The 25172-nt window shown below is 59.4% G+C and overlaps 2 protein-coding genes and 1 long non-coding RNA gene across 3 annotated transcripts in view; 2 read left to right on the forward strand and 1 right to left on the reverse strand.

Annotated features, from left to right (window-relative positions):
- LOC127465946 (chromodomain-helicase-DNA-binding protein 3-like) overlaps nt 1–16109 on the reverse strand; it is a gene marked incomplete at its 3' end in the record, with an annotated part of 55008 nt that extends 38899 nt beyond the window's left edge. Inside the window, 3 exon segments of the mRNA XM_051776476.1 lie at nt 377–565; nt 1759–1877; nt 15707–16109. Coding sequence (XP_051632436.1) covers nt 377–565; nt 1759–1877; nt 15707–16007 — 609 coding nt within the window.
- Nucleotides 16110–21532: 5423 nt separating this feature from the next.
- Nucleotides 21533–22180, forward strand: LOC127465945 (uncharacterized). The gene is made up of 5 exons (XR_007902482.1): nt 21533–21613; nt 21739–21798; nt 21912–21938; nt 22032–22080; nt 22145–22180. It is a non-coding gene; the product is annotated as an uncharacterized LOC127465945 (long non-coding RNA).
- Nucleotides 22181–23781: 1601 nt separating this feature from the next.
- On the forward strand, nt 23782–24783 carry LOC127465944 (N-alpha-acetyltransferase 38, NatC auxiliary subunit-like; the record flags this gene model as incomplete). The annotated part of the gene is made up of 3 exons (XM_051776475.1): nt 23782–23836; nt 24054–24103; nt 24606–24783. Coding segments are annotated over exons 1-3 (283 nt in total), but the record flags the coding sequence as incomplete, so codon positions are not given.
- Nucleotides 24784–25172: the final 389 nt, after the last annotated feature.

Genomic DNA, 25172 nt, shown 5'->3' on the forward strand with positions numbered 1-25172 from the left:
ATGGGGGGCCCCTGTGATGACCCCCATGGGAGGCAGGACCCCCATGGGCACCCACTGAGGAGTCAAGACCTGCCCCCCCCCGAGGATCCCCCAGTGATGGGACTCCCTGAGGACCCCACACAGTGACAGGACTCCCATGGGTAAAGGGACCCCCCCAAGCAATGGGATCCCCCCAAAAAAGCCCCCCCAGCTGCCCGAACCCCCTTTTCCCCCCAAGCCCCCACACGGGGCAGCACCAGCAGAGCCCCGAGTGCCCCCACCCACAAGTGCCCCCCACCCACGAGTGCCCCCCACCCACGAGTGCCCCCCCACACCCCCAGGTGCCCCACACACCCCCAGGTGCCCCCCCACCTGTGGGTGCCCCCCCGGGCCGTACCTTCACCTTCTGCCCCCCCTCCTCGTCGGCCTTTTTCCGCCTCTTGGTTTTCTTCTCCTTCTTCTCGCGGTGCTTCCGCCGCCGCTTCCGCGCGGCCCCCCCGGAGTCGCTGCCGCCGCTCTCCGACTTCTCCCGGTACTCCTCGCGCGGGTACTCGTCCCGCTCCGACTCCAGCTCATCCTCGCTCACCTGGCAGGGACCAGGATCACCTGGGGCTCACCTGGGACCACCTGGGACCCCCACCCTGCCCCATCCCACCCCAGGTACTCGTCCCGCTCCGACTCCAGCTCATCCTCGCTCACCTGGCAGGGACCAGGCTCACCTGAGACCACCTGGGACCACTTGGGGCTCACCTGAGACCACCTGGGGCTCACCTGGGACACCCCACCCCACCCCATCCCATCCCACCGCAGCCCAGGTACTCGTCCCGCTCCGACTCCAGCTCATCCTCACTCACCTGGCAGGGACCAGGATCACCTGAGACCACCTGGGGCTCACCTGAGACCACCTGGGGCTCACCTGGGATCACCTGGGGCTCACCTGGGACCCCCCACCCCAGGTACTTGTCCCTCTCTGACTCCAGCTCATCCTCGCTCACCTGGCAGGGACCAGGATCACCTGAGACCACCTGGGGCCACCTGGGACCACCTGGGACCACCTGGGACCCCCACCCTGCCCCACCCGGGGTACTCATCCTGCACTGACTCCAACTTATCCTCACTCACCTGGGTCTACCTGGGACCACTGCTCCACCCCACCCTTCCCTGGGGGTTGTCCCAGGACCCTCAGCAGGCCCTTACAAAACTGGCAAGTACCCTCAGACCCCTGTCAGACACTCCAGGACCCCCATCAGGCACCCCGAGACCCCCATCAGCCCCCCCTAGAACCACCTCAACCACTCCAGGACCCCGTCAGTCACCCCAGGACCACCATCAGTCACTCCAGGACCCCATTAGTTGTCCCAGGACCTCCTCAATCACCCCAGGACCCCCCTCAGCCACCCTCGGACCCCCCTCAGCCCTGTCAGTCACCCCCAGATCCCCGTCAGTCACCCCAGGACCCCCCCCAGCCCTGTCAGTCACCCCCAGATCCCCGTCAGTCACCCCAGGACCCCCCTCAGCCCTGTCAGTCACCCCCAGATCCCTGTCAGGCACCCCAGGACCCCCCTCAGCCCTGTCAGTCACCCCCAGATCCCCGTCAGGCACCCCAGGACCCCCCCCAGCCCTGTCAGTCACCCCCAGATCCCCGTCAGGCACCCCAGGACCCCCCCTGAGCTGCTCCAGGCCCCCCGTGAGCCCCCCAAAGAGTCCCTCAGCCGTCCCCAGCCCCGTCCCCCCCGGGAGGATCCCGGTGTGGGCTCGGGGTGTCCCAGGAGAACTCACCAGTTTTTTCCGTTTCCGGGGTTTTCCGGGTTTGTTTTCCTTCTGTTTCCGGGGGCCCCTTTTCTTCTTCTTCACCCCCAGGGCCCCCTCGAGGCCCCGCAGCAGCTCCTCGTCACCGTCTGCGGGGACACGGGGCCTGAGCCACGGCAGGGGGACAGCAGGGGACAGGGATGGGCAGGGATGGGCAGGGATGGACAGGGATGGGCAGGGAGGGGGACAGGGATGGACAGGGATGGGCAGGGATGGGGACAGGAGGGGTAGAGGAGGGGGACAGGACAGGGACAGGAGGGGGACAGGGATGGACAGGGATGGACAGGGATGGGGACAGGACAGGGACAGGAGGGGGACAGGGATGGACAGGGATGGGGACAGGGATGGGGACAGGAGAGGGACAGGGATGGGGACAGGATGGGGAACAGGAGGGGGACAGGAGGGGAACAGGGATAGGGACAGGATGGGGACAGGAGGGGGACAGGAGGGGGACAGGACAGGGACAGAGATGGGGACAGGACAGGGATGGGGACAGGAGAGGGACAGGAGAGAGACAGGAGGGGGACAGGAGGGGGACAGGAGGGGGACAGGGATGGGGACAGGAGGGGGACAGGAGGGGGACAGGGATGGGGACAGGAGGGGGACAGGGATGGGGACAGGAGGGGGACAGGAGGGGGACAGGGATGGGGACAGGAGGGGGACAGGAGGGGGACAGGGATGGACAGGGATGGGGACAGGAGGAGGACAGGAGGGGGACAGGGATGGGGACAGGAGAGGGACAGGAGGGGGACAGGAGGGGAACAGGGATAGGGACAGGATGGGGACAGGAGGGGGACAGGAGGGGGACAGGACAGGGACAGAGATGGGGACAGGACAGGGATGGGGACAGGAGAGGGACAGGAGGGCGACAGGGATGGACAGGGATGGACAGGGATGGGGACGGGAGAGGGACAGGGATGGAGACAGGAGGGGGACAGGAGGGGGACAGGAGAGGGACAGGAGAGGGACAGGAGGGGGACAGAGATGGAGACAGGATGGGGACAGGGACAGGACGGGGACAGGATGAGGATGAGGATAAGACAGGGACAGGAGGGGAACAGGGATGGGGACAGGGAGGGAGACAGGATGGGGATGGGGACAAAAGGGGGACAGAAGGGGACAGGAATGGGGACAGGGACGGGATGGGGACAGGCCGGGTGGCTGTGCAAGGTCCCCTCTGCAGCCACCAGGACGGTGACAAAGCAGGAAGACGGGGCACAGGGACAGGTGGACACGTTAAAGTGCCCTCCACGGCCACCAGGAGGGTGACAGGGACATGTGGCCACAGCGAGGTCCCCCCTGGGCCACCAGGATGGTGACACACACAGAGGTAGATAACAGGGACAGGTGGCCACGCCGAGGTCCCCTTGGTGGCCAGCAGGTGACAGGGACACCCCAGCCCCACCCTTCCCCCGGCAGAATGACTTTTTCACCTCTTTTTTGACCCCAAACCAACCAACCCTCGGTTGGGCCTTCGGAGCAGAAACATTTGGGGGAAACCAAACCCCAACTTTTGGGGCAGAACCGAAGGATAACGAAAAGCAGCAGCCCCAGCTCCGGGCCCCCCCCTCCGACGGCACCGGCACCGCGGAGAAACGGGGGGAAAACCACCAGAAACGGGACTTGGGGGTGTTTCCACCGGGTTTTGGGGCGAAACCACAGGATTTTAGGGATATTTGGGGTGGTTTTACCCCACTGGAAATTCAGTGTTGCCACGGGGGGGATTTCTGTGGATCTGGAGAAACCCCGGAGGCTCCGGCTGTCGGCGCGACCCCCACGGCTCTTTCTCACCGTTTCCCCGAGAGCAGAAGCCCCTTTTTCCTCCTTTTTATCCCCAAAACTGCTCTGCACAGTTGCCCCCCTCCAAGTGATGGTCCCCAAGTGCCAGCAGAGGATTTTCCAGCCACTGGGCCCTGGGGACACCAGTGTCACCATGAGAGTGGCAGGGGAGTCCCCAACCACTCACTTGGGGACACCGGTGTCACCGCGTCATGGTGTCACTGTGACGGTGGCAGGGGAGTCCCCAACCACTCACTTGGGGACACCGGTGTCACCGTGTCATGGTGTCACTGTGACGGTGGCAGGGGAGTCCCCAACCCTCACTTGGGGACACCGGTGTCACCGTGAGGGTGGCAGAGGATCCCCAACCCTCACTTGGGGACACCGGTGTCACTGTGTCACAGTGTCACCGGGACAGTGGCAGAGGATTCCCAACCCTCACCAGTGTCACTGTGACAGTGGCAGAGCGTTCCCCAGCCCCTCAGGGGACACCAGTGCCACTGTGACAGTGACCAACCACCAGCAGAGGATTCCCAACCCCTCACCGGTGTCACGCTGACGGTGACCAACCGCCAGCAGAGGAATTCCCAACCCTCACTTGGGGACAGTGATGTCACCGTGACAGAGGCAGAGGATTTCCCAACCCTCACTTGGGGACAGCGGTGTCACTGTGACAGTGACCTACTGCCAGCAGAGGATTTCCCAACCCTCACTCCAAGGACACCGGTGTCACTGTGACAGAGGCAGAGGATTCCCAACCCCTCACTTGGGGACACGAGTGTCCCTGTGATGGTGCCAGAGGATTCCCCAAGCCCTCACTGGTGTCAGAGGATTCCCAACCCTCACCAGTGTCCCTGTGATGGTCACAGAGGATTCCCCAACCCCTCACTAGTGTCTGAGGATTCCCAACCCCTCCCCGGTGTCTGAGGATTCCCAACCCCTCCCCGGTGTCTGAGGATTCCCAACCCCTCCCTGGTGTCCCCGTGACAGTGACAGAGGATTCCCGACCCCTCACCAGTGTCCGAGGATTCCCAACCCTCACTGGTGTCCCCGTGCCGGTGCCAGAGGATTCCCAACCCCTCACTTGGGGACACCGGTGTCCCTGTGACAGTGACAGAGGATTCCCAACCCCTCACTTGGGGACACCGGTGTCCCTGTGATGGTCACAGAGGATTCCCAACTCTCCCGGGTGTCCCCGTGGCGGTGCCAGAGGATTCCCCAACCCCTCCCCGGTGTCACACTGACAGTGACCAACATCCAGCAGAGGACTCCCAACCCTCACCAGTGTCCCCGTGCCGGTGCCAGAGGATTCCCAACCCCTCCCCGGTGTCACACTGACGGTGTCCAACATCCAGCAGAGGACTCCCAACCCTCCCCGGTGTCCCTGTGACGGTGCCAGAGGACTCCCAACCCCTCCCCGGTGTCACGCTGACGGTGTCCAACATCCAGCAGAGGATTCCCAACCCCTCCCCGGTGTCCCCGTGCCGGTGCCAGAGGATTCCCAACCCCTCCCCGGTGTCACGCTGACGGTGTCCAACATCCAGCAGAGGACTCCCAACCCTCCCCGGTGTCCCTGTGACGGTGCCAGAGGATTCCCAACCCCTCCCCGGTGTCACGCTGACGGTGTCCAACATCCAGCAGAGGATTCCCAACCCCTCCCCGGTGTCACGCTGACGGTGCCAGAGGATTCCCAACCCCTCCCCGGTGTCACGCTGACGGTGTCCAACATCCAGCAGAGGATTCCCAACCCCTCCCCGGTGTCACGCTGACGGTGCCCAACCGCCAGCGCAGGATTTCCCAAGCCCTTGGCCGAGGGCCACCGGCGGTGTCCCCGCGGTGTCCCCGCGACAGAGGCCAGGGCGCCGCGTTCCCGGGGCCGTCCCCGGGGCGGTGACACCGCCACATCCGTGTCACGGCCCCGGCCGGCCCCGGCTGTCCCCAACACGCCTTGGCAGCCGCTCGGGGGGGGGGGAAGCCCTGGAGAGGTGTCACATCTGCCAGGCGCTGGCACGGCCCCCGCGTGTCCCCCCCCTGCCACCAGCGTCACCCCATCCATCACACCCTGTCCAACAACCCCCGTCCATCACACCCCGTCCAACAACCCCCAGCCATCACACCCCGTCCAACAACCCCCAGCCATCACCCCCATCCATCACCCCCCATCCATCACACCCTGTCCAACAACCCCCGTCCATCACCCCCATCCATCACCCCCATCCATCACACCCTGTCCAACAACCCCCAGCCATCACCCCCCGTCCATCACCCCCATCCATCACACCCTGTCCAACAACCCCCATTCATCACCCCCCATCCATCACCCCCCGTCCATCACACCCCCTCCAGGGAACCCCCGAGGGAGGGAACAGGGGGGGGACACCCGGGGGGGGTCCGGCGGGTGCCAAGTCTGGCGTTGGGGAGAGAGAGAGAGAGAGAGAGAGAGAGAGAGGAAGCAACACCCGGGGTCACATTCCTGCCTAATCCCTTGGCACAACCCGCTGCCAGCCCGGGCAGGACGGGCAGCGCCGGCGCCGGGACCACCCGGGATCGCCAAACCCCCCCCCCCCGGGGGGAGAAACCTCCCAAAACGGCTTTTTTTCTGGTTTTTTGGGGGGAAAAACACCCCAAAGCCTCTTTTTTCTGCCCATTTTGGGGGTTCAAAAAAAACCGACCCCAAACCCTCTTTTTTCTGCCTGTTTCTTGGGGGGGGGGGATAATACCCCAAACCCTCTTTTTTCCTACCTGTTTTTTTGGGGGATAATCTCCCAAACCCTCCCTTTTTCTGCCTCTTTCTGGGGGGGGGTATAATACCCCAAACTCCCCTTTTTCCTGCCTGTTTTTTTGGGGGGATAATACCCCAAACCCTCCTTTTTCCTGCCTGTTTCTTAGGGGGGGATAATACCCCAAACCCTCTTTTTTCCTGCCTCTTTCTGGGGGGGGGGATAATCCCCCAAACCCTCTTTTTTACTGCCTGTTTTTTAGGGGGGGATAATCCCCCAAACCCTCCTTTTTCCTACCTGTTTTTTAGGGGGGGATAATCCCCCAAACCCTCCTTTTTCCTACCTGTTTTTTAGGGGGGGATAATCCCCCAAACCCTCATTTTTCTGCTTGGTTTTTTTTTTTCTTTGAGGGGGGGGGTGGGGATGAAACACCCAAACCTCTTTTTTTAATCCTGTTTTTTTTTTCTGGGGGGGAGGGGGAGGAAGGAGGGAGGGAGGAAAAGCCCCAAAATGTCTTTTTTTCCGCCTGTTTTTTTTTTTTTTTGGGGGGAGGGAGGTGTTTTCCCCTCCCCTCCCAAGTGGCGCCGCAGAGGCCCTGCCCCCTCCCCTCCCCCTCCCGTTAAATTCCATCTCGTTTTTTCCCTGTTTTTCCCTGTTTTTTCCCAGTTTTCCCCCCTCCGCCGTCACCTCGGGGTGGTCCCGGCAGCGCTGGGCAGGGGCGGAGCCCCGGCGGGCCCGATCCTGCCATTTTTGGGGGGGTTTTCCCCCAAATTTCCACCCCCCCCCCCCCCCCCATCGGGCGCGTTGGCAAAGCATCAACCAGAATTTTCCACGCACGTGACGCTCCCGCACCTCGAGAAAAGGGGAGGAAAATAATAATAATTTAAAATAAAAAACATCTCGAGATACCCGAGAAGGAAAATCAACCCCCCATCCCAAAAAAAAAGAGGGTGAGGGGAGGTGGAAAGAGCTGGAAAAGGCTGGAAAAAGAAGGATGGAGAAAATGGGAAGGGTGGAGAAAAGAAAATGGGGGAAAAGGGGGGAAATGGGGGGAAAATGGGGGGAAATGAGGGGAAAATGGGGGGAAAAGGGGGGAAAATAAGGGGAAAATGGGGGAAATGGGGAAAAAAATGGGAAAATGGGGGGAAATGGGGGAAAATGGGGAAAAATGGGGAAAAATGAGGGGAAATGGGGGGAAAATGGGGGGAAAAGTGGGGGGAAATGGGGGGAAAAATGGGGGGAAAATGGGGGAAAAATGGGGGGAAATGGAGGGAAAAATGGGGGGAAAATGGGGGGAAAATGGGGGGAAATGGGGAAAAAATTGGGAAAATGGGGGGAAAATGGGGAAAAATGGGGGGAAAAGTGGGGGGAAAAATGGGGGAAAATGGGGGAAAAATGGGGGGAAATGGAGGGAAAAATGGGGGGAAAATGGGGGGAAAATGGGGGGAAATGGGGAAAAAATTGGGAAAATGGGGGGAAAATGGGGAAAAATGGGGGAAAAATGGGGGGAAAATGGGGGGAAAATGGGGGAAAGTGCTGCTCTGGGGAGAGAAGAGTTAACAAAAATAGGGATTCCCGGCGTCAGGGGGAGGAAAAAGTTACAAAATGGGGATTTGGGCCCTCGTGGGGAGGAAAACGGGTTAAAAACTGGGGATTGGGGAGGAAAAAGTTTAAAAAAAAGAGGGCGAGGGGAGCCGGAAAGAGCTGGAAAAGGCTGGAAAAAGAAGGATGAGGAGGGGGGGGAATGGGGGGAGTTGAAGTGAAAGGGTTAAAAAAAAATGGAAAGGGGGGAGGGGGGGGAAAAATGGGAAATATGGAGAAAAAACCACAATCGACAAAAAAAAAAAACCAAAAAAGAAACGGAGGGAGAGAGAGAGAGAGAGAGAAAAAAAAGGGGGAGTGATTCCGGCAAAGGGGAGGAAGGAGTTGGAACAAAGGAAGAGGGAGGGGAGCTCCGAAATGGGGGAAAAAGGGGAAAAACGGCCCATGGAGGGAGGAGACGGTTCCTTCTCCCCCCTCCCGAGGGGAAAAAACCACCGGTTTGGGGCTTTTTGGGGGGTTTTTGTAGTTTTGGAGCGGCCGGAGGGGCCTTTGCTCCCGAACTTGGGGCCGAGTGGGGAAAAATCTCAACTTGGGGGCCGGGGTTTGGTGGTTTTGGGGGGTTTTTAAGGGAAATTTGGGAGCTGCGGGTGATTCGCCCTCCCCTCTCCCCCTCCCGGCTGGGGCCATTGTTCTGGGCTGGAAACGGCCAAAATCGGGAAAAAGGATAAAAAAAAAGCCGGACCAACAAGTTTCAGCGGTTGGAGGAGGGGGAGGAGTCGCCTTCCCGCTGGGAAAATGGGGGGAAAGTGGTGGTTGGCCTCAAAGATGGGGATGGAGTGGGGAAAGGGGAAAAATGGGGGGAAATGGGGAAAAATGGGGGGGAAAATGGGAAAACAATGGGGGGGAAATGGGGAAAAATGGGGGGAAAAATGGGGGGAAAGTGGGGAAAATGGGGGAAAAATGGGAAAACAATGGGGGGGAAATGGGGAAAAATGGGGGGAAAAATGGGGGGGAAATGGGGGAAAATGGGGGGGAAAATGGGGGGAAAAATGGGGGGAAAGTGGGGAAAAAATGGGGAAAAAATGGGAAAACAATGGGGGGGAAATGGGGAAAAAATGGGGGGAAAGTGGGGGGGAAAGGGGGAAAATGGGGGAGAAAATGGGGGGAAAGTGGGGAAAAAACGGGGAAAAAATGGGAAAACAATGGGGGGGAAATGGGGAAAAATGGGGGGAAAGTGGGGGGGAAAGGGGGAAAAAATGGAGGGAAAATGGGGGGAAAGTGGGGAAAAAATGGGGGGGAATGGGGAAAAAATGGGGAGAAAATGGGGGGAAATGGGGATAAAATGGGGGAAAATGGGGGGAAATGGGAAAAAATAGGGGAAATGGGGAAAAATGGGGGGGAAATGGGGAAAAATAGGGGGAAAATGGGGGGGAAAATGGGGGAAATTGGGGGAAAAAATGGGGGGGAAATGGAGAAAAATGGGGAAAATGAGGGGGAAATGGGGAAAAATGGGGGGAAATGGGGAAAAATGGGGGGAATGGGGGGAAGATGGGGATAAAATGGGGGGAAAATGGGGGGGAAATGGGTGAAAAATGGGGGGAAAATGGGGAAAATGGGGGAAAGTGCTGCTCTGGGGAGAGAAGAGTTAACAAAAATAGGGATTCCCGGCGTCAGGGGGAGGAAAAAGTGACAAAATGGGGATTTGGGCCCTCGTGGGGAGGAAAACGGGTTAAAAACTGGGGATTGCGGAGGAAAAAGTTAAAAAAACACCCTGATTTTTGGGCTGATTTGGGGGTGGCCCCACGTGGGTCACTCGAGGGATCCGAGGGGGGAAATAATTCAGGAATTGTCCAAAAAGTCCAGGAAAAGGCAAAGGAAACGTCCAGGGAAGGAGGCCCAGCTGGAAGGTGAGATTTGCCCGTTTTGGAGCAGTTTGAGGGGGAAAAAAGGGGCTGAAATTTAAATTTACCCATTTCTGGAACAGAGGGAGCCGTAAAATGGGAGTTCTGAGCGTCAGAAAGGGGTTCTAAAATCCAAATTTGAGCATTTTTGGGAGCTCTCTAACCCAAAGAACCAATTCTTGAGCATTTGGGGGGAAAAAAAGAGGGGTCAAACCTCCCAATTTACTAATTTATGAACAATTTTTTTGGGGGGGAAAGCAGGGATTTGAAATGGAGAGCTGCCAATTTCTGAGCTTTTCCCAATAAATTGTTCCAAAATGCGAATTTACTCGTTCTTGGGGGGTTTTGGGGAGCTCCAAAATCCACATTTACCCGTTTTTAAGGGGGAAAAGGGCGTCTAAAATCCAAATTTACCCGTTTTCTGAGCGGTTTAGGGCCAGGGAGGGTTCCTAAAAAAACCACCTTTAGCCATTTCTGAGCGTTTGGGGGGGAAAAAGGGGGATCCAACCCCTGATTTTACCGATTTCTAACCTTTTCCAAGAAAAAGGAGGCTTCTAAAACCCGAATTTCCCCGCTTTTCAAAGGGAGGGGCTTCACTTTAAAGCTGGTTTTTTGAACCCAACTGACCCTCTGGGCTCTGAGATGTCTTTTTGTTTTTCCCCCTGGATGCTTTGAGGCCAAACTAGGCAAAAAAACCCCCAAAAAACCAAGAAACCAAGAAATCTAATTCAGAAAAAAGTAGAATTTTGCTGCGAAAACGCTCGATTTTAGCTCCTCACCTGAGAGAAAATCACCAGTGAAGGGGTTTGAACCCCCACAGTGGCCAAGTCAGGCAGGAAAAAGGGGCGTTTTGGTGCTAAATCCTCTTTTTTCACCCTGTTTTCCATGTTTTTTTAACAGCCACGGGAGGAAATCTCCGGGGAAGGGAAGGAACCGGCCCCAAATTCACCCTGGAAATTTGGGGGGAGGGCACAGCCGAGTCACCGCCCCCGAAAAGTGACCCTTGGGAAGGCAAATAAATCCCAATAAATCCCCCCAGAGGACAATAAAATGGGATAAAACCCAACCAAACCCAAGGAAGGGGCTCCCTGGGCCCCCCTCGGTCGGTGCTGGGACAGTGGCGGGTCCTGGAGGGGGGGAGAACAACCCATTCGGGTCCTGGCAGGTGAAAACAGCCCCCAGCACGGGATGCAACAACCCATTCGGGTCCTGGCAGGTGAAAACCAGCCCCCAGCATGGGATGCAACAGCTGATTCGGGTCCTGGTAGGTAAAAACCAGCCCCCAGCATGGGATGCAACACCTGATTCGGGTCCTGGTAGGTGAAAACAGCCCCCATCACAGGGTGCAACAGCTGTCCTGGGTCCTGGTAGGTGAAAACCAGTCCCCAGACACCTCTGCCTTGGGGTGCAACAACCAATCCAGGTCCTGGCAGGTGAAAACAGCCCCCATCATGGGATGCAACAACCGATTCAGGTCCTGGTAGGTGAAAAACAGCCCTCAGACACCTCTGCCTTGGGGTGCAACAACCAATCCAGGTCCTGGCAGGTGAAAACCAGCCCCCAGCACGGGATGCAACAACTGATTCAGGGTCCTGGCAGGTGAAAACCAGCCCCCAGCACGGGATGCAACAACTGATTCAGGTCCTGGTAGGTGAAAAACAGCCCCCAGACAACTCTGCCTTGGGGTGCAACAACGGGTCCAAGGTCCTGGCAGGTGAAAACAGCCCCCAGCACGGGATGCAACAACTGATTCGGGTCCTGGTAGATGAAAACCAGTCCCCAGACACCTCTGCCTTGGGGTGCAACAACCAATCCAGGTCCCGGCAGGTGAAAACCAGCCCCCAAACACCTCTGCCTTGGGGTGCAACAACGAGTCCAAGGTCCTGGCAGGTGAAAAACAGCCCCCAGACAACTCTGCCTTGGGGTGCAACAACGGGTCCAAGGTCCTGGCAGGTGAAAAACAGCCCCTATCACAGAGTGCAACAGCTGTCCTGGGTCCTGGCAGGTGAAAAGCAGCCCGCAAACATTGCTGTCACGTGGTGGAACAGCTGTCCTGGGTCCTGGCAGGCCACACCACAGAGGGCAACTGCCGCTGCAGGTCCTGGCAGGTTCATGGCAGCACCTCTGACCCCACACCAGGGGGTCAGCACCCACCCCGGGTCCTGTCAGGAGCACAACAGCCCCATCACCCCACATCTGTTCAGGTCCTGTCAGGTACCTACAGCCCCATCAGTCCACACTAGTTCAGGTCCTGTCAGGTACGTACAGCCCCATCACACCACAACCATCTTGGGTCCTGTCAGGTACCTACAGCCCCATCACCCCACAACTGTTTCAGGTCCTGTCAGGTACCTACAGCCCCCCCATCCCACACTTGTTCGGGTCCTGTCAGGTACCTACAGCCCCATCACCCCACATCTGTTCAGGTCCTGTCAGGAGCACAACAGCCCCATCACCCCACAACTGTTTCAGGTCCTGTCAGGAGCACAACAGCCCCATCACCCCACAACTGTTTCAGGTCCTGTCAGGAGCACAACAGCCCCATCACCCCACAGCTATCCTGGGTCCTGTCAGACACCCACTGCCCCACACCACGGGGTCAGTGCCCACCCTGGGTCCTGTCAGGGGACCAACAGCACCCACTGCCCCACACCATGGGGTGCAAGAGCCATCCTAGGTCCTGTCAGGAGCACGACAGCCCTGTCAAACCACACTTGTTCAGGTCCTGTCAGGTACCTACAGCCCCATCACCCCACATCTGTTCAGGTCCTGTCAGGTACCCCTATCACACCACACCCATCGTGGGTCCTGTCAGGAGCACAACAGCCCCATCACCCCACAACCATCGTGGGTCCTGTCAGGAGCACAACAGCCCCATCACCCCACACTTGTTCAGGTCCTGTCAGGTACCTACAGCCCCATCACCTCACATCTGCTCGGGTCCTGTCAGGAGCACAACAGCCCCATCACCTCACATCCATCCTGGGTCCTGCCAGGTACCTACAGCCCCACCACCCCACACTTGTTCGGGTCCTGTCTGGAGCACAACAGCCCCATCACCTCACATCTGCTCAGGTCCTGTCAGGAGTACAACAGCCCCATCATCCCACACTTGTTCAGGTCCTGTCAGGTACCTACATCTCCATCACCCCACACTTGTTCAGGTCCTGCCAGGAGCACAACAGCCCCATCACCCCACAACTGCTTCAGGTCCTGTCAGGTACCTACAGCCCCCCCATCCCACATTAGTTCAGGTCCTGTCAGGAGCACAACAGCCCCATCACCCCACAGCCATCCTGGGTCCTGCCAGGGGACCATGTGCCCCCATCACCCCTCCCCTGTGGGGTCCCTACACCCCCCGTGCCGTGCCCCACGGGGGGCTGTGGGGTAGGGGGTGTCCCCACACACCCCGAGGGCCCCACGGGGGGCTGTGGGGCAGGGGGTGTCCCCACACACCCCGAGGGCCCCACGGGGGGCTGTGGGGCAGGGGGTGTCCCCACACACCCCGAGGGCCCCACGGGGGGCTGTGGGGCAGGGGGTGTCCCCACACACCCCGAGGGACACACGGGGGGTCACTCCGAGGGACACAGTTGTTTACAAACACACGCTGAGAGCACGAGGGAGGCCGGGGGGGGGACAGATCGGGGGTCTCGGTGCCTGCGGGAAGGTCTGAGGGGACTGGGGGGACTCGAGGGGTCTCAGGGGGTCCCGGTGCCTGTGGGAAGCGCTGAGGGATCGGGGAGGGGGCTGGGGGGTCTCGGTGCCTGCAGGAAGCTCTGAGGGGATGAGGGGGGATCGGGGGTCTCAGTACCTGCGGGAAGCACTGAGGGATCGGGGAGGGGGCTCGGGGGTCTCGGTGCCTGAGGGAAGCTCTGAGGGGATGAGGGGGGATTGGGGGGTCTCGGTACCTGTAGGAAGCTCTGAGGGGACGAGGGGGGTCTCGGTATCTGCAGGAAGCGCTGAGGGCTCAGAGAGGGGGCTCGGGGGTCTCGGTGCCTGCGGGAAGGTCTGAGGGGACTGGGGGAGCTGATCGGGGGTCCTGGTGCCTGTGAGAAGGTCTGAGGACACTTGGGGGGGTCTCGGTGCCTGCAGGAAGGTCTGAGGGCTCGGGGAGGGGGCTCGGGGGTCTCGGTGCCTGCAGGAAGGTCTGAGGGACGGGGGGAGCTGATCGGGGGTCCCAGTGCCTGCGGGAAGGTCTGAGGGACGGGGGGAGCTGATCGGGGATCTCGGTGCCTGCAGGAAGCTCTGAGAGGATGAGGGGGGCTTGGGGGTCTCAGTACCTCCGGGAAGCACTGAGGGATCAGGGAGGGGGCTCAGGGGTCTTGGTGCCTGCAGGAAGCTCTGAGGGGACTGGGGGAGCTGACTGGGGGTCCCAGTGCCTGCGGGAAGCTCTGAGGGCACTCGGGGGGTCTCGGTGCCTGCGGGAAGCTCTGAGGGGACAAGGGGGGTCTCGGTACCTTTGGGAAGCGCTGAGAGATCGGGGAGGGGGCTCAGGGGTCTCGGTGCCTGCGGGAAGCTCTGAGGGAACAAGGGGGATCAGGGGGGTCTTGGTGCCTGTGGGCGCCTCTGGAGCCAGGAAGCTCTGGGGGGACTGGGGGGGCTCGAGGGTCTCAGTGCCTGTGGGAAGCTCTGAGGGGACTGGGGGCCTCGAGGGTCTCAGTACCTGCAGGAAGCTGAGGGCTCGGGGAGGGGGCTCGGGGGTCTCAGTACTTGTGGGAAGCTCTGAGGGGACGAGGGGGCATCAGGGGGTCTCAGTACCTGCAGATGCCCCTGGAGCCAGGAAGCTCTGAGGGGATGGAGGGAGCTTGGGGGGCTCGGGGGTCCCAGTACCTGCTCTGATGGGACTCAGGGGGTCTCGGTGCCTGCAGGAAGCTCTGAGGGGACGAGGGGGGATCGGGGGTCTTGGTGCCTGTGGGAAGCTCTGAGGGGATGAGGGGGGATCAGGGGGGTCTTGGTGCCTGTGGGAAGCTCTGAGGGGATGAGGGGGGATCAGGGGGGTCTTGGTGCCTGTGGGCACCTCTGGAGCCAGGAAGCTCTGAGGGGACTGGGGGGCTCGAGGGTCTCAGTGCCTGTGGGAAGCTCTGAGGGGACGAGGGGGGTCTTGGTGCCTGCGGGAAGCGCTGAGGGCTCGGGGAGGGGGCTTGGGGAGGGGGCTCGGGGGTCTCGGTACCTGCGGGAACCGCTGAGAGATCGGGGAGGGGGCTCAGGGCTCCTGGTACCTGCGGGAAGGTCTGAGGGCCTGGGGAGGGGTCTCGGTGCCTGCGGGAAGGTCTGAGGGACGGGAGGAGCAGATCGGGGGTCTCGGTGCCTGCGGGAAGGTCTGAGGGCTCAGGGAGGGGGCTCGGGGGTCTCAGTGCCTGAGGGAAGGTCTGAGGGGACTGATGGAGCTGATCGGGGGTCTCGGTGCCTGCGGGAAGGTCTGAGGGGACTGATGGAGCTGATCGGGGGTCCCGGTGCCTGCGGGAAGGTCTGAGGGGACTGATGGAGCTGATCGGGGGTCTCGGTGCCTGCGGGAAGGTCTGAGGGGACTGAAGGAGCTGATCGGGGGTCTCGGTGCCTGCGGGAAGCGCTGAGGGCTCAGGGAGGGGGCTCGGGGGTCTCGGTGCCTGCAGGAAGGTCTGAGGGACGGGGGGAGCTGATCAGGGGTCTCAGTGCCTGCGGGAAGGTCTGAGGGCCTGGGGAGGGGTCTCGGGGGTCTCGGTGCCTGCGGGAAGGTCTGAGGGGACTGATGGAGCTGATCGGGGGTCCCGGTGCCTGCGGGAAGCTCTGAGGGGACCGATGGAGCTGATCGGGGGTCCCGGTGCCTGCGGGAAGCTCTGAGGGGACCGATGGAGCTGATCGGGGGTCCCGGTGCCTGCGGGAAGCTCTGAGGGGACCGATGGAGCTGATCGGGGGTCCCGGTGCCTGCGGGAAGCGCTGAGGGCTCAGGGTGGGGGCGGAGGTGACCGGGGGTGGCCCGAGGGGTCCCAGCGGTACCTGCGGGCGCCTCCGGCGGCCCCGGGACAGCAGCGGCGGCGACGGCGGCAGCGGCAGCAGCGACGGGCGCGGGGGGCGGCGGCGGCGGCGGGAGCGGCGGCGGGGCCGGGGCCGGCCCGGGGAAGATGTCGGGGGCCCCGCGGTGCCCGGCCAGGAGCGCGGCGGCGGCGGCGGCGGCGGCGGCGGCGGCGTCTTCCTCCTCCTCCTCCTCGTCGTCCTCCTCGTCGTCGTCCTCCTCGTCCCCCTCGGACACCGCCATCTCCTCCTCCTCCTCCTCGTCCTCCCTCAGCGGGGACGCCATGGCGGGGTGAGGGGCGGGGGGCCGGGGGGACCCCTCGGCGCGCGCCGCTCCCACCGCCCCAAACCGCCCCCGCGGCGCGGGGGGGGCGGGACGGGGCGACCCCCCCCCCGGGGGCCGGGACCCGGCGGGGCCGCGCGGGGGGGCGCGGGGGGGGCGGCGGCGATGGGGGAAAAAACCGCCGGATCGGTTAAAATCGCCTCAGGGCGCGGGAGGCGGCGGGCGGCGGGACGGCGCCGGCAGCGAAAATGGCCGCCCCGGGTGTAATTTTTAAAATACTCTTCCCCCCCCCCCCCTCCCTCTCTAAAAAAAAAAAAAAAAAAAAAATTTAAAAAAAAAAAAAAATTACAAAACGAACAAAAATAAAAAGCGGGCCGGGAGGGGAGAAAAGCGTAAAAAAAAAAAAAATTGGAGAAGGGAGGGGTTAAAGATGAGGGAAAATGGGGGAGTGGGGAGGGTGGGCCCCCCCCCCCCCTCCCTCAGGGAAAAAAAAAAAGGCGCAAAATGGCCGAATGAGGGGGGTTCGGAGTTGCCCCACACGCACCTGGGGGAGGGTGGAAAAGAGGCGAAAAAAGGCGAAAAAAAAGCCCTGAAAAACGCGAAAAACCAACACAAAACGACCCACAAAAGGGGGAGGGGAAGTTAAGGAGGTGGGGGGGGGGGGGGGGGGGGGGAGAAATTTAAAAATTAATTTTTTTTTTCTTTTAAGGAACGGAAAGGGAAGCGTCGAAGGGAGGAATCGAAGGAATAAGGGGAAGAATGAAGGAAAAAAAAAAAAAAAAAAAAGGATTAAAAAACGCGAGGTGAAAAGGAAAGATTAAATGAAAAAACTTGGCGGGGAAAAGGGGAGGAAGGGATAGAAAAAAGGGGTAAAAATCGACATGAAAATTTAAAAAGGGGGTAGGGATGGGGAAGAGAAAGGGTGAAAATCAACGTTGAAATTATTACGGGAAAGGAGGAAGGCTAAAAAAAAAAAAAATAAGCGTTAAAAATTAAAAAGGGGACGGAATGAAGAAAAGCTTAAAAACCAACAAAAATTCAAAGGGCTGAAAAGGAAAAAAAAAAGGTGAAAATCAACATTAAAAAGCCAGGGAAAAAAAAAAAAACACCTTAAAAATCAACGTGAAAAAAATAAACGCCAAAGATTTAAAAAAAAAAGGAAAAAAAAAGACCCACCGAAAAACATTAAAAAAACAAGAACCGTGAAAAAAATAAGACTCCTTAAAAACAATTTAAAAAAAAAAAAATCCAAATAAACCCCCCGAAACGCCCAAAAAATAATAAATCCCGAAGCCTTTCCCCCTCCCTCCCACCCACCCCCCCCCCCGTCGCCGCTACAGCCCGAGCAGGCGAATAATCCTCATTTTGCTCATTTTTAGGGTGTTTTGGGGTGAGTTTGGGGCCTCATTAATGATCTTTTCGCTTGCCCGCAGATCCCGGCTCGGCTCGGGCCAATATTTGGGTGGCCCCGGCCGGGGGGGACCCGAAGGCGAAGGATTTTTCTGCCTAAAACAAAGATGGCTGCGGTAAATTATTTCTTTTTCTGCCTTTTTTTTTTTTTTTTCCTCTCTTTCTCCTTATACTTCCCCCCCCCCCCCCCTCCTCCCCTTCCATAAAAATATTTCGGGGGGGGGATTAATCACTACTCATGCTCAGTGTGACATCAGCATAAATTGTTAAAGGTTAACTAGTTCCATACTAGTCACGGGGCCTGGTTTTTTTTGGGATTTTACCCGTTTTCCCCCCCCCGTTTCGCCCATTCCTCCTCCTCCCCCCCTCCCCGAGTGATTTTAAACACACGCATTAAAAAAAAAAAAAAAAAAAAAGGCGATTTTTTTTTTTTTGTTCTTTCTCCCTCCCTTCTCGACTTTGAAATACTTGGGAAGGGAGTGGTTTGGTGGGTTGGGTTTCGTTGGGGTTTTGTTGTTTTTTGTTTTTTTGGTTTTTTTTTGCTTTTTTTGGAGTTTCTTGAGGCTGCAGGGGAGGAAGGACAATAAAAAAGGGGGAGAGGTTTATAAAGATTAAAAAAAAAAAAATTGGAGAAGGGATTGGGAGGGAATAAAAAAGATGGGGGGGAAAGGTTGGAAAAAGGGGAAAGATTGAAAGGGAATTAAAGAGATGGGGAAAAAATTGGGGGAAAAGGTGGAAAAGGAATGAAAAATATTGAAAAAGGGGGGAAAGATTGAAAAGGAGGGGAAAAGATTGAAAAAGACTGAAAGGGAATAAAAAAGATTGAGAAGGGGGAAAATATTTTAAGACACGAAGGGAAAAAAAAGATTGAGAAAGGGAGAATGAGTGAAAAAGAGGAAAGGGGGGAAGAGGAAAAAAGATTAAAACCAAAAAGATTGGAAAAGGAAAAAATGTTCAAAAAGCGTGGAAAGAGGAAAAAAGGTGAAAAAAGGGAAAAGTTAAAAAGGAAAAAGATCGGAAAAGGAAAAAAGATTCAAAAAGGGTGAAAAGGGGTTAAAGGAAAGAGATTGGAAAAGGGGGGAAATGTTAAAATAAGGAAAATATTCAAAAAAGAATAAAAAGTATAGGAAAAAGTTGAAAATGGCAAAATATTAAAAAGGGAAAAAATGTTGAGCAAGGGAAAAAAAAGACAAAAAGGGGGGGAAATTTGAAAAAGAAAAAAAATTGAAAAAGGGGAAAAATATTCAAGAGGAAAAAGTATGAAAAAAGAAGGTTGAAAAAGGCAAAAAAAAGATTGAAAAGGGAAACCATTGAAAAGGAAAAGTGGGAAAAGGAATAAAAGAAGGAAAAAAAGGGGGGAAACGGGAAACATTTAAAAGGGAAAAAAGAGTGAAAAAGAAGAAAAGTTCTTAAAAGAGGAGTAAAAAATATTTAAGGAGAAAAAATATTTAAAATAGAAAAAGAAACAAAAAGGGAAAAAAGATTGAAAAAGGAGGAAAAGAGTGAAAAAGGGAAGGGAAAGATTCGAAAAAGGGAAAAAAAGATTTTTAAAAGGGGAAAAAAAAAGATTTAAAAAGAGGAGAAAAAAAGAAAGAGGAAAAAAAAAAGAGGAAAAAAAAGAAAGAGGAAAAAAAAAGATTGAAAAAGGGGGGAGGTGCAGATTTAGAAAAGAGGAAAAAATTGGAAAAGGAAAACAAAAACGAAAAAAATACCAGAAAGGGCAAATCAAAGATTCAAAAAAAGGAAAAAAAAATATATTAAAAAAGGGGGGGGGGGGGGAGGGGGGTTTAAATCTCCCCCCCCACCCCGGGCCCGATTTTCCCTCCAAAAAAATGAGGTGAAAAGGGTGAGTTTGTCCCCGGGGAGGGGTTTTAGGGGCTGAGTTTGCCCAAAATGCACCAAAATCCCCCCCAAACCCTCCCCCCCCCACGTTGGGTTTTGCCATTTTTTCCCCCTCCTGCTTCTTTTTTGGGTTTTTTTTTTGCCCCAAAACACGAGGGTTGGGATGCTGGGCAGGGGTTTGACCCCCACCCCCACCCCCCAGAGTGACAGAGCAGAAAACACTCCGAGTTTGGGGGGGGTTTTCCCCACTTGGGGACATTTTTTCCCCATTTTTTGCCCCAAAACGCGCTGCCGGTTGTTGTCGCCCGCTGGTGACCCCCAAACCCCTCGGGGTGACACTGTGAGACCCCCAGTGACCCCCAAACCCTTCGGGGTGACACTGTGAGACCCCCAGTGACCCCCGAAACCCCTCGGGGTGACACTGTGAGACCCCCAGTGACCCCCAAACCCTTCGGGGTGACACCGTGAGACCCCCAGTGACCCCCAAACCCCTCAGGGTGACACTGTGAGACCCCAGTGACCTCCAAACCCCTCGGGGTGACACTGTGAGACCCCAGTGACCTCCAAACCCCTTGGGGTGACACTGTGAGACCCCCCAGTGACCCCCAAATCCCTCAGGGGGACACTGTGAGACCCCCAGTGACCCCCAAACCCTTCGGGGTGACACCGTGAGACCCCCAGTGACCCCCAAACCCCTTGGGGTGACACTGTGAGACCCCCAGTGACCCCCAAGCCCCTCAGGGTGACACTGTGAGACCCCCAGTGACCCCCAAACCCCTTCGGGGTGACACTGTGAGACCCCCCAGTGACCCCCAAATCCCTCAACACTCCCCAAACCCCTCGGGGTGACACTGTGAGACCCCCAGTGACCCCCAAACCCCACAGGGTGACACTGTGAGACCCCAGTGACCCCAAATCCCCTGAAATGCCCCCAAACCCCCAAACGACCCCCAAATCCCCCCAAACCCCTCAGGGTGACACTGTGAGACCCCCAGTGACCCCAAACCCCTCGGGGTGACACCATGAGACCCCCAGTGACACCCAAACCCCTCAGGGTGACACCATGAGACCCCCAGTGACCCCCAAACCCCTTGGGGTGACACTGTGAGACCCCCAGTGACCCCCAAACCCCTCAGGGTGACACTGTGAGACCCCCAGTGACACCCAAACCCCTCGGGGTGACACTGTGAGACCCCCAGTGACCCCCAAGCCCCTCAGGGTGACACTGTGAGACCCCCAGTGACCCCCAAATCCCTCAACACTCCCCAAACCCCTCGGGGTGACACTGTGAGACCCCAGTGACCCCAGATCCCCCCAAACCCCTCAGGATGACACTGTCAGACCCCCAGTGACCCCGAAACCCCTCGGGGTGACACTGTGAGACCCCCCAGTGACCCCCAAACCCCACAGGGTGACACTGTGAGACCCCAGTGACCCCCAGATCCCCTGAAATCCCCCCAAACCCCCAAATGACCCCCAAATCCCCCCAGCTCCCCAGGGTGACACTGTGAGACCCCAGTGACCCCCAAACCCCTCGGGGTGATATCCCCCCAGTGACCCCCAAATCCCCTGAAATGCCCCCAAACCCCCAAACGACCCCCAAATCCCCCCAAACCCCTCAGGGTGACACTGTGAGACCCCCCCAGTGACACCCAAACCCCTCGGGGTGACACCGTGAGACCCCCAGTGACCCCCAAACCCCTTGGGGTGACACTGTGAGACCCCCAGTGACCCCCAAACCCCTCAGGGTGACACTGTGAGACCCCCAGTGACCCCCAAACCCCTCAGGGTGACACCGTGAGACCCCCAGTGACCCCCAAACCCCTCGGGGTGACACTGTGAGACCCCCAGTGACCCCCAAACCCCTCGGGGTGACACTGTGAGACCCCCAGTGACCCCCAAATCCCCTGAAATGCCTCCAAACCCCCAAACAACCCCCAAATCCCCCCAAGCCCCAGGGTGACACTGAGACCCCCAGTGACCCCCAAACCCCTTGGGGTGACACTGTGAGACCCCCAGTGACACCCAAACCCCTCGGGGTGACACTGTGAGACCCCCCAGTGACCCCCAAACCCCTCGGGGTGACACTGTCGTGACCCCAGATCCCCCCAAACCCCTCAGGGTGACACTGTGAGACCCCCAGTGACCCCCAAACCCCTCAGGGTGACACCGCAGGAACCCCCAGTGACGTCCCCAATCCCCAGCGGGGCAGCTGGACATGGGTGGGTGACACAGGTGACCCGGACAGATGACCCATCCAGACACAGCCAGGTGACACAGACAGCCAGACATGGACAGGTGACAAGGACAGACAAGGACAGGTGACCCAGCCAGACACAGACAGGTGACAAGGACAGGTGACCCAGACAGGTGACCCAGCCAGACATGGACAGGTGATAAGGACAGGTGACACAGACAGCCAGACATGGAGAGGTGACAAGGACAGGTGACCCAGCCAGACACAGACAGGTGACCCAGCCAGACATGGACAGGTGACACAGCCAGATATGGACAGGTGACAGGGACAGCCAGACACGGACAGGTGACAAGGACAGGTGACATGGACAGCCAGACACATGAGTGACAAGAACAGGTGACACAGACGGGGGACATGGACAGGTGACCCAGCCAGACACAGACAGGTGACACAGACAGGTGACACAGACAGCCAGACATGGAGAGGTGACACAGACAGACAAGGACAGGTGATCCAGGCAGATATGGACGGGTGACAGGGACAGGTGACACTGACAGCCAGACATGGACAGGTGACAGGTGACAAGGACAGGTGACACAGCCAGACATGGACAGGTGACAAGGACAGGTGACATGGACAGCCAGACACACGAGTGACAAGAACAGGTGACACAGACGGGTGACATGGACAGGTGACACAGCCAGACATGGACAGGTGACAAGGACAGGTGACACAGGCAGACATGGACAGGTGACATGGACAGGTGACCCAGCCAGATATGGACAGGTGACAAGGACAGGTGACACAGGCAGACATGGACAGGTGACACGGACAGCCAGACATGGACAGGTGACAAGGACAGGTGACACAGGCAGCCAGGCACAGGCAGGTGACATGGACAGCCAGACACACGGATGACAAGAACAGGTGACACAGACAGGTGATGTGGACAGGTGACACAGGCATGGGGACACCCCAGTCCCTCCAGGGTGGCACCAGGTCAGCGTTGGGGACACGGCCCGTGTGACAGGTGACCCTGCGACAGGTGACCCTGTGACAGGTGACCCTGCGACAGGTGACCCTGCGACAGGTGACCCTGTGACAGGTGACCGTGCCAGGGGCTGGCAGCCACCCCTGGGGACAAACAGCAGTGCCACCATCTGCTGTCACCTGCTGTCACCCCTGGGGAGGGCACAGTGTCACTGTCACCCGGGGACAGCGAGGCCGTGTCACCGCAGCGTCACCGTCACCCGGGGGGGACACTCGGGGACACCGAGGCTGTGTCACCCTCACCTGGTGACATCGGGGGGGGACACCTGAGGACACCGTGCCACCCCATGGAGGGGGGTGCAGTGTCACCGTCACCTGAGGAGGGGACACTTGGGGACGAGGAGGGGGGTTAAAACGTCACTGTCACCCAGAGGGATACCTGGGGACACCGAGGCTGTGCCACCCCCGGGGGGGGTGACAGAGCACCTCAGGAGCGGGGTGACACAGGGTGACAACCCCCCCTCCCCTATTGTCACCCCACAGCTGGGGGGTGTCCTCAAAGAGGGTCCCCGAGTGTCCCCATGTCCCCCCCCCGAGGCTCCACTGCAGCTGGTTTTGATAAAATCCGGTTTATTGTGCCTCAAAAAAGTGACAGTCGCCCCCAAATTGGGGAGGGGGGACACCTCAAACTGTCCTCCCAGTGAGGGGCTGGGGGGGGGGACATGCACGGGGTTTTTGGGGGAACGGGGGTGCGGGGGGGGCCCTTGTGTTGGTTTGGGGGGGCTGGGGAGGAGGTTGGGGGGGGTCTCAGCAACCCCAGAAGGGGGGGGGGGGGAACCCCAAAAGGAATGAGGGACCCCCACGAGGACAGGGGGACCCCCTCAGGGGAAAAGGGGAGCCCCCCCAAGAGAGACTCACCCCCACAAAGGGGACAAGGGGGGCCCACCAATATTTAGGGGGGTCAGATGACTCCTAATGCGTGGGGGGGGGGTGGTCCCTAAGCCCCTAATTTTGGGGGAGAGGGGGTGGAAGGGGGTTGGAGACCCCTGAGACCCCCTCCCAGTGCTTTGGGGTGTCCCCCCCTCCCCATTCCTGAGGTGACGTCATTACCCGCGGCCTCCAGGACGGGGCGGGGGCAGGGGGGGATGTCACTGAGGGGAGACCCCCCCTCAAAACAGGGACCCCCGACCCCCCACAGCCTCCCCGCCCCCGGACCCACGTCCAGACCCCCCCTAAAGCCCCCTCAGGACCTCCAAGACCCCCCGACCCCCCCCCCAAGACCCCCCGCGCACCCCCCGCACCTCGAGGCCGCCGCGGAGCCCGCGCCGCGCCGTCGCCATGGCAACGCCGCCGGAAGCGCCGCCCCTGCGAGACGCGGGGCACGCCGGGAGTTGTAGTTCATCGCCCAACCTACGCCATTGACTTTGATGGCGCGCGGAGCACGCCGGGAGTTGCAGTCCTCCGGCCGCCCGCGCCATTGGCTTTCCCGGGCGCGCGGTGCTTGCCGGGAGCTGTAGTTCGCGGCCCCGGCCCTCCGTCGTTGTCGCCAGTGGCGCGCGGGGCACGCCGGGAGTTGTAGGCCCGGAGCCGCGCGCGGGCTGCTGGGAAAGCGACGCCATCATGGCGGATCCGCCGGGAGAGGCGGGGGGGAGACCAGGCCGTGAGTTGGGGGGGGGGAGGTTTAATGGGGGGTTTGGGAGGGTCTTGGGGTCTCAGGGGGACGGAAGGGGCCATGGGGTGAGGCTGAGGAGTTGAAGGGGGGCGGTACAGGGGTCCTGTGGGCGCTGGGGGGGCTATAGGGGGTCTGTGGGGGGCCGGCACAGGGGTCTGGGGGGCGGCTCGAGGGGAGATATGGGGGGGGGCTGCAGGGGCTGGGGGGGGGGCCCATGGAGGGGTCCGAGGGGGATATGAGGGTCTGTAGGGGCCACGGGGGAAGGGGGGAGGTGTAGGGGGGGGCTGAGAGGTTGGGGGGGGCTACAAGGGCCAGTGGGGGGCTTGGGGGGGGCTCTGGGGGCTGAGAGCCCTCAAAGGGGCTGGAGGGGCTGTGGGGGGCCCAGAGGGCCTGTTGGGGGGGGGGCATAAAGGCTGGGGGGGCTATGGGAGGTGTGCTAAGGGGTCCTGTCAGGTCTCACCCCTCCCCTTTACTCCCCCCGCTTCCCCAGGAGCCCGGGGCGGGGGTCTCGGGCCCCCCCCGGGGGCGGCAGCGCCTCGAGGCGCTGCTGAACCGGAGCCTCCGGATCCGGATGTCGGACGGACGGACCCTCGTGGGGGCCTTTCTGTGCACGGACCGGCAGAGCAACGTCATCCTGGGGTCCGCCCAGGAGTTCCTCAAGGCCGCAGGTCCGGGGGGGGGGTCACTGGGGGGGGTTATGGGGGTCTCTGGGGGGTGGGAATGTCCCTGTGCACGGCCCGGCAGAGTAACGGGATCCTGGGATCAGGCTCGGGATCGACGCGATCCTGGGAATGGCCCGGGAATTCCTCAAGGCCGCAGGTCCGGGGGGGGGGCACTGGGGGGGTCTGTAAGGGGGGTTCTGCGAGGGCTTGGGGGGGTTTTGGGGGTCTCTGGGGGGGTGGGAGTGTTCCTGTGCTCCGACTGTCAGAGCAACGGGATCCTGGGCTCAGCTGGAAAGGAGGGGGTGTTAGGGGGGGGCTTTGGGGTGGTGTCGGGGGGGGCTACAGGGGAAAGGGGGGGTTGTAGGGGATTTTGGGGGGGGGCATGGGGGGTTGAG

Source organism: Manacus candei, unplaced genomic scaffold, assembly GCF_025592945.1.
Source record: "Manacus candei isolate 608988 ecotype Guabito, Panama unplaced genomic scaffold, ASM2559294v1 h1tg000540l, whole genome shotgun sequence".
Lineage (NCBI taxonomy): Eukaryota > Metazoa > Chordata > Aves > Passeriformes > Pipridae > Manacus > Manacus candei.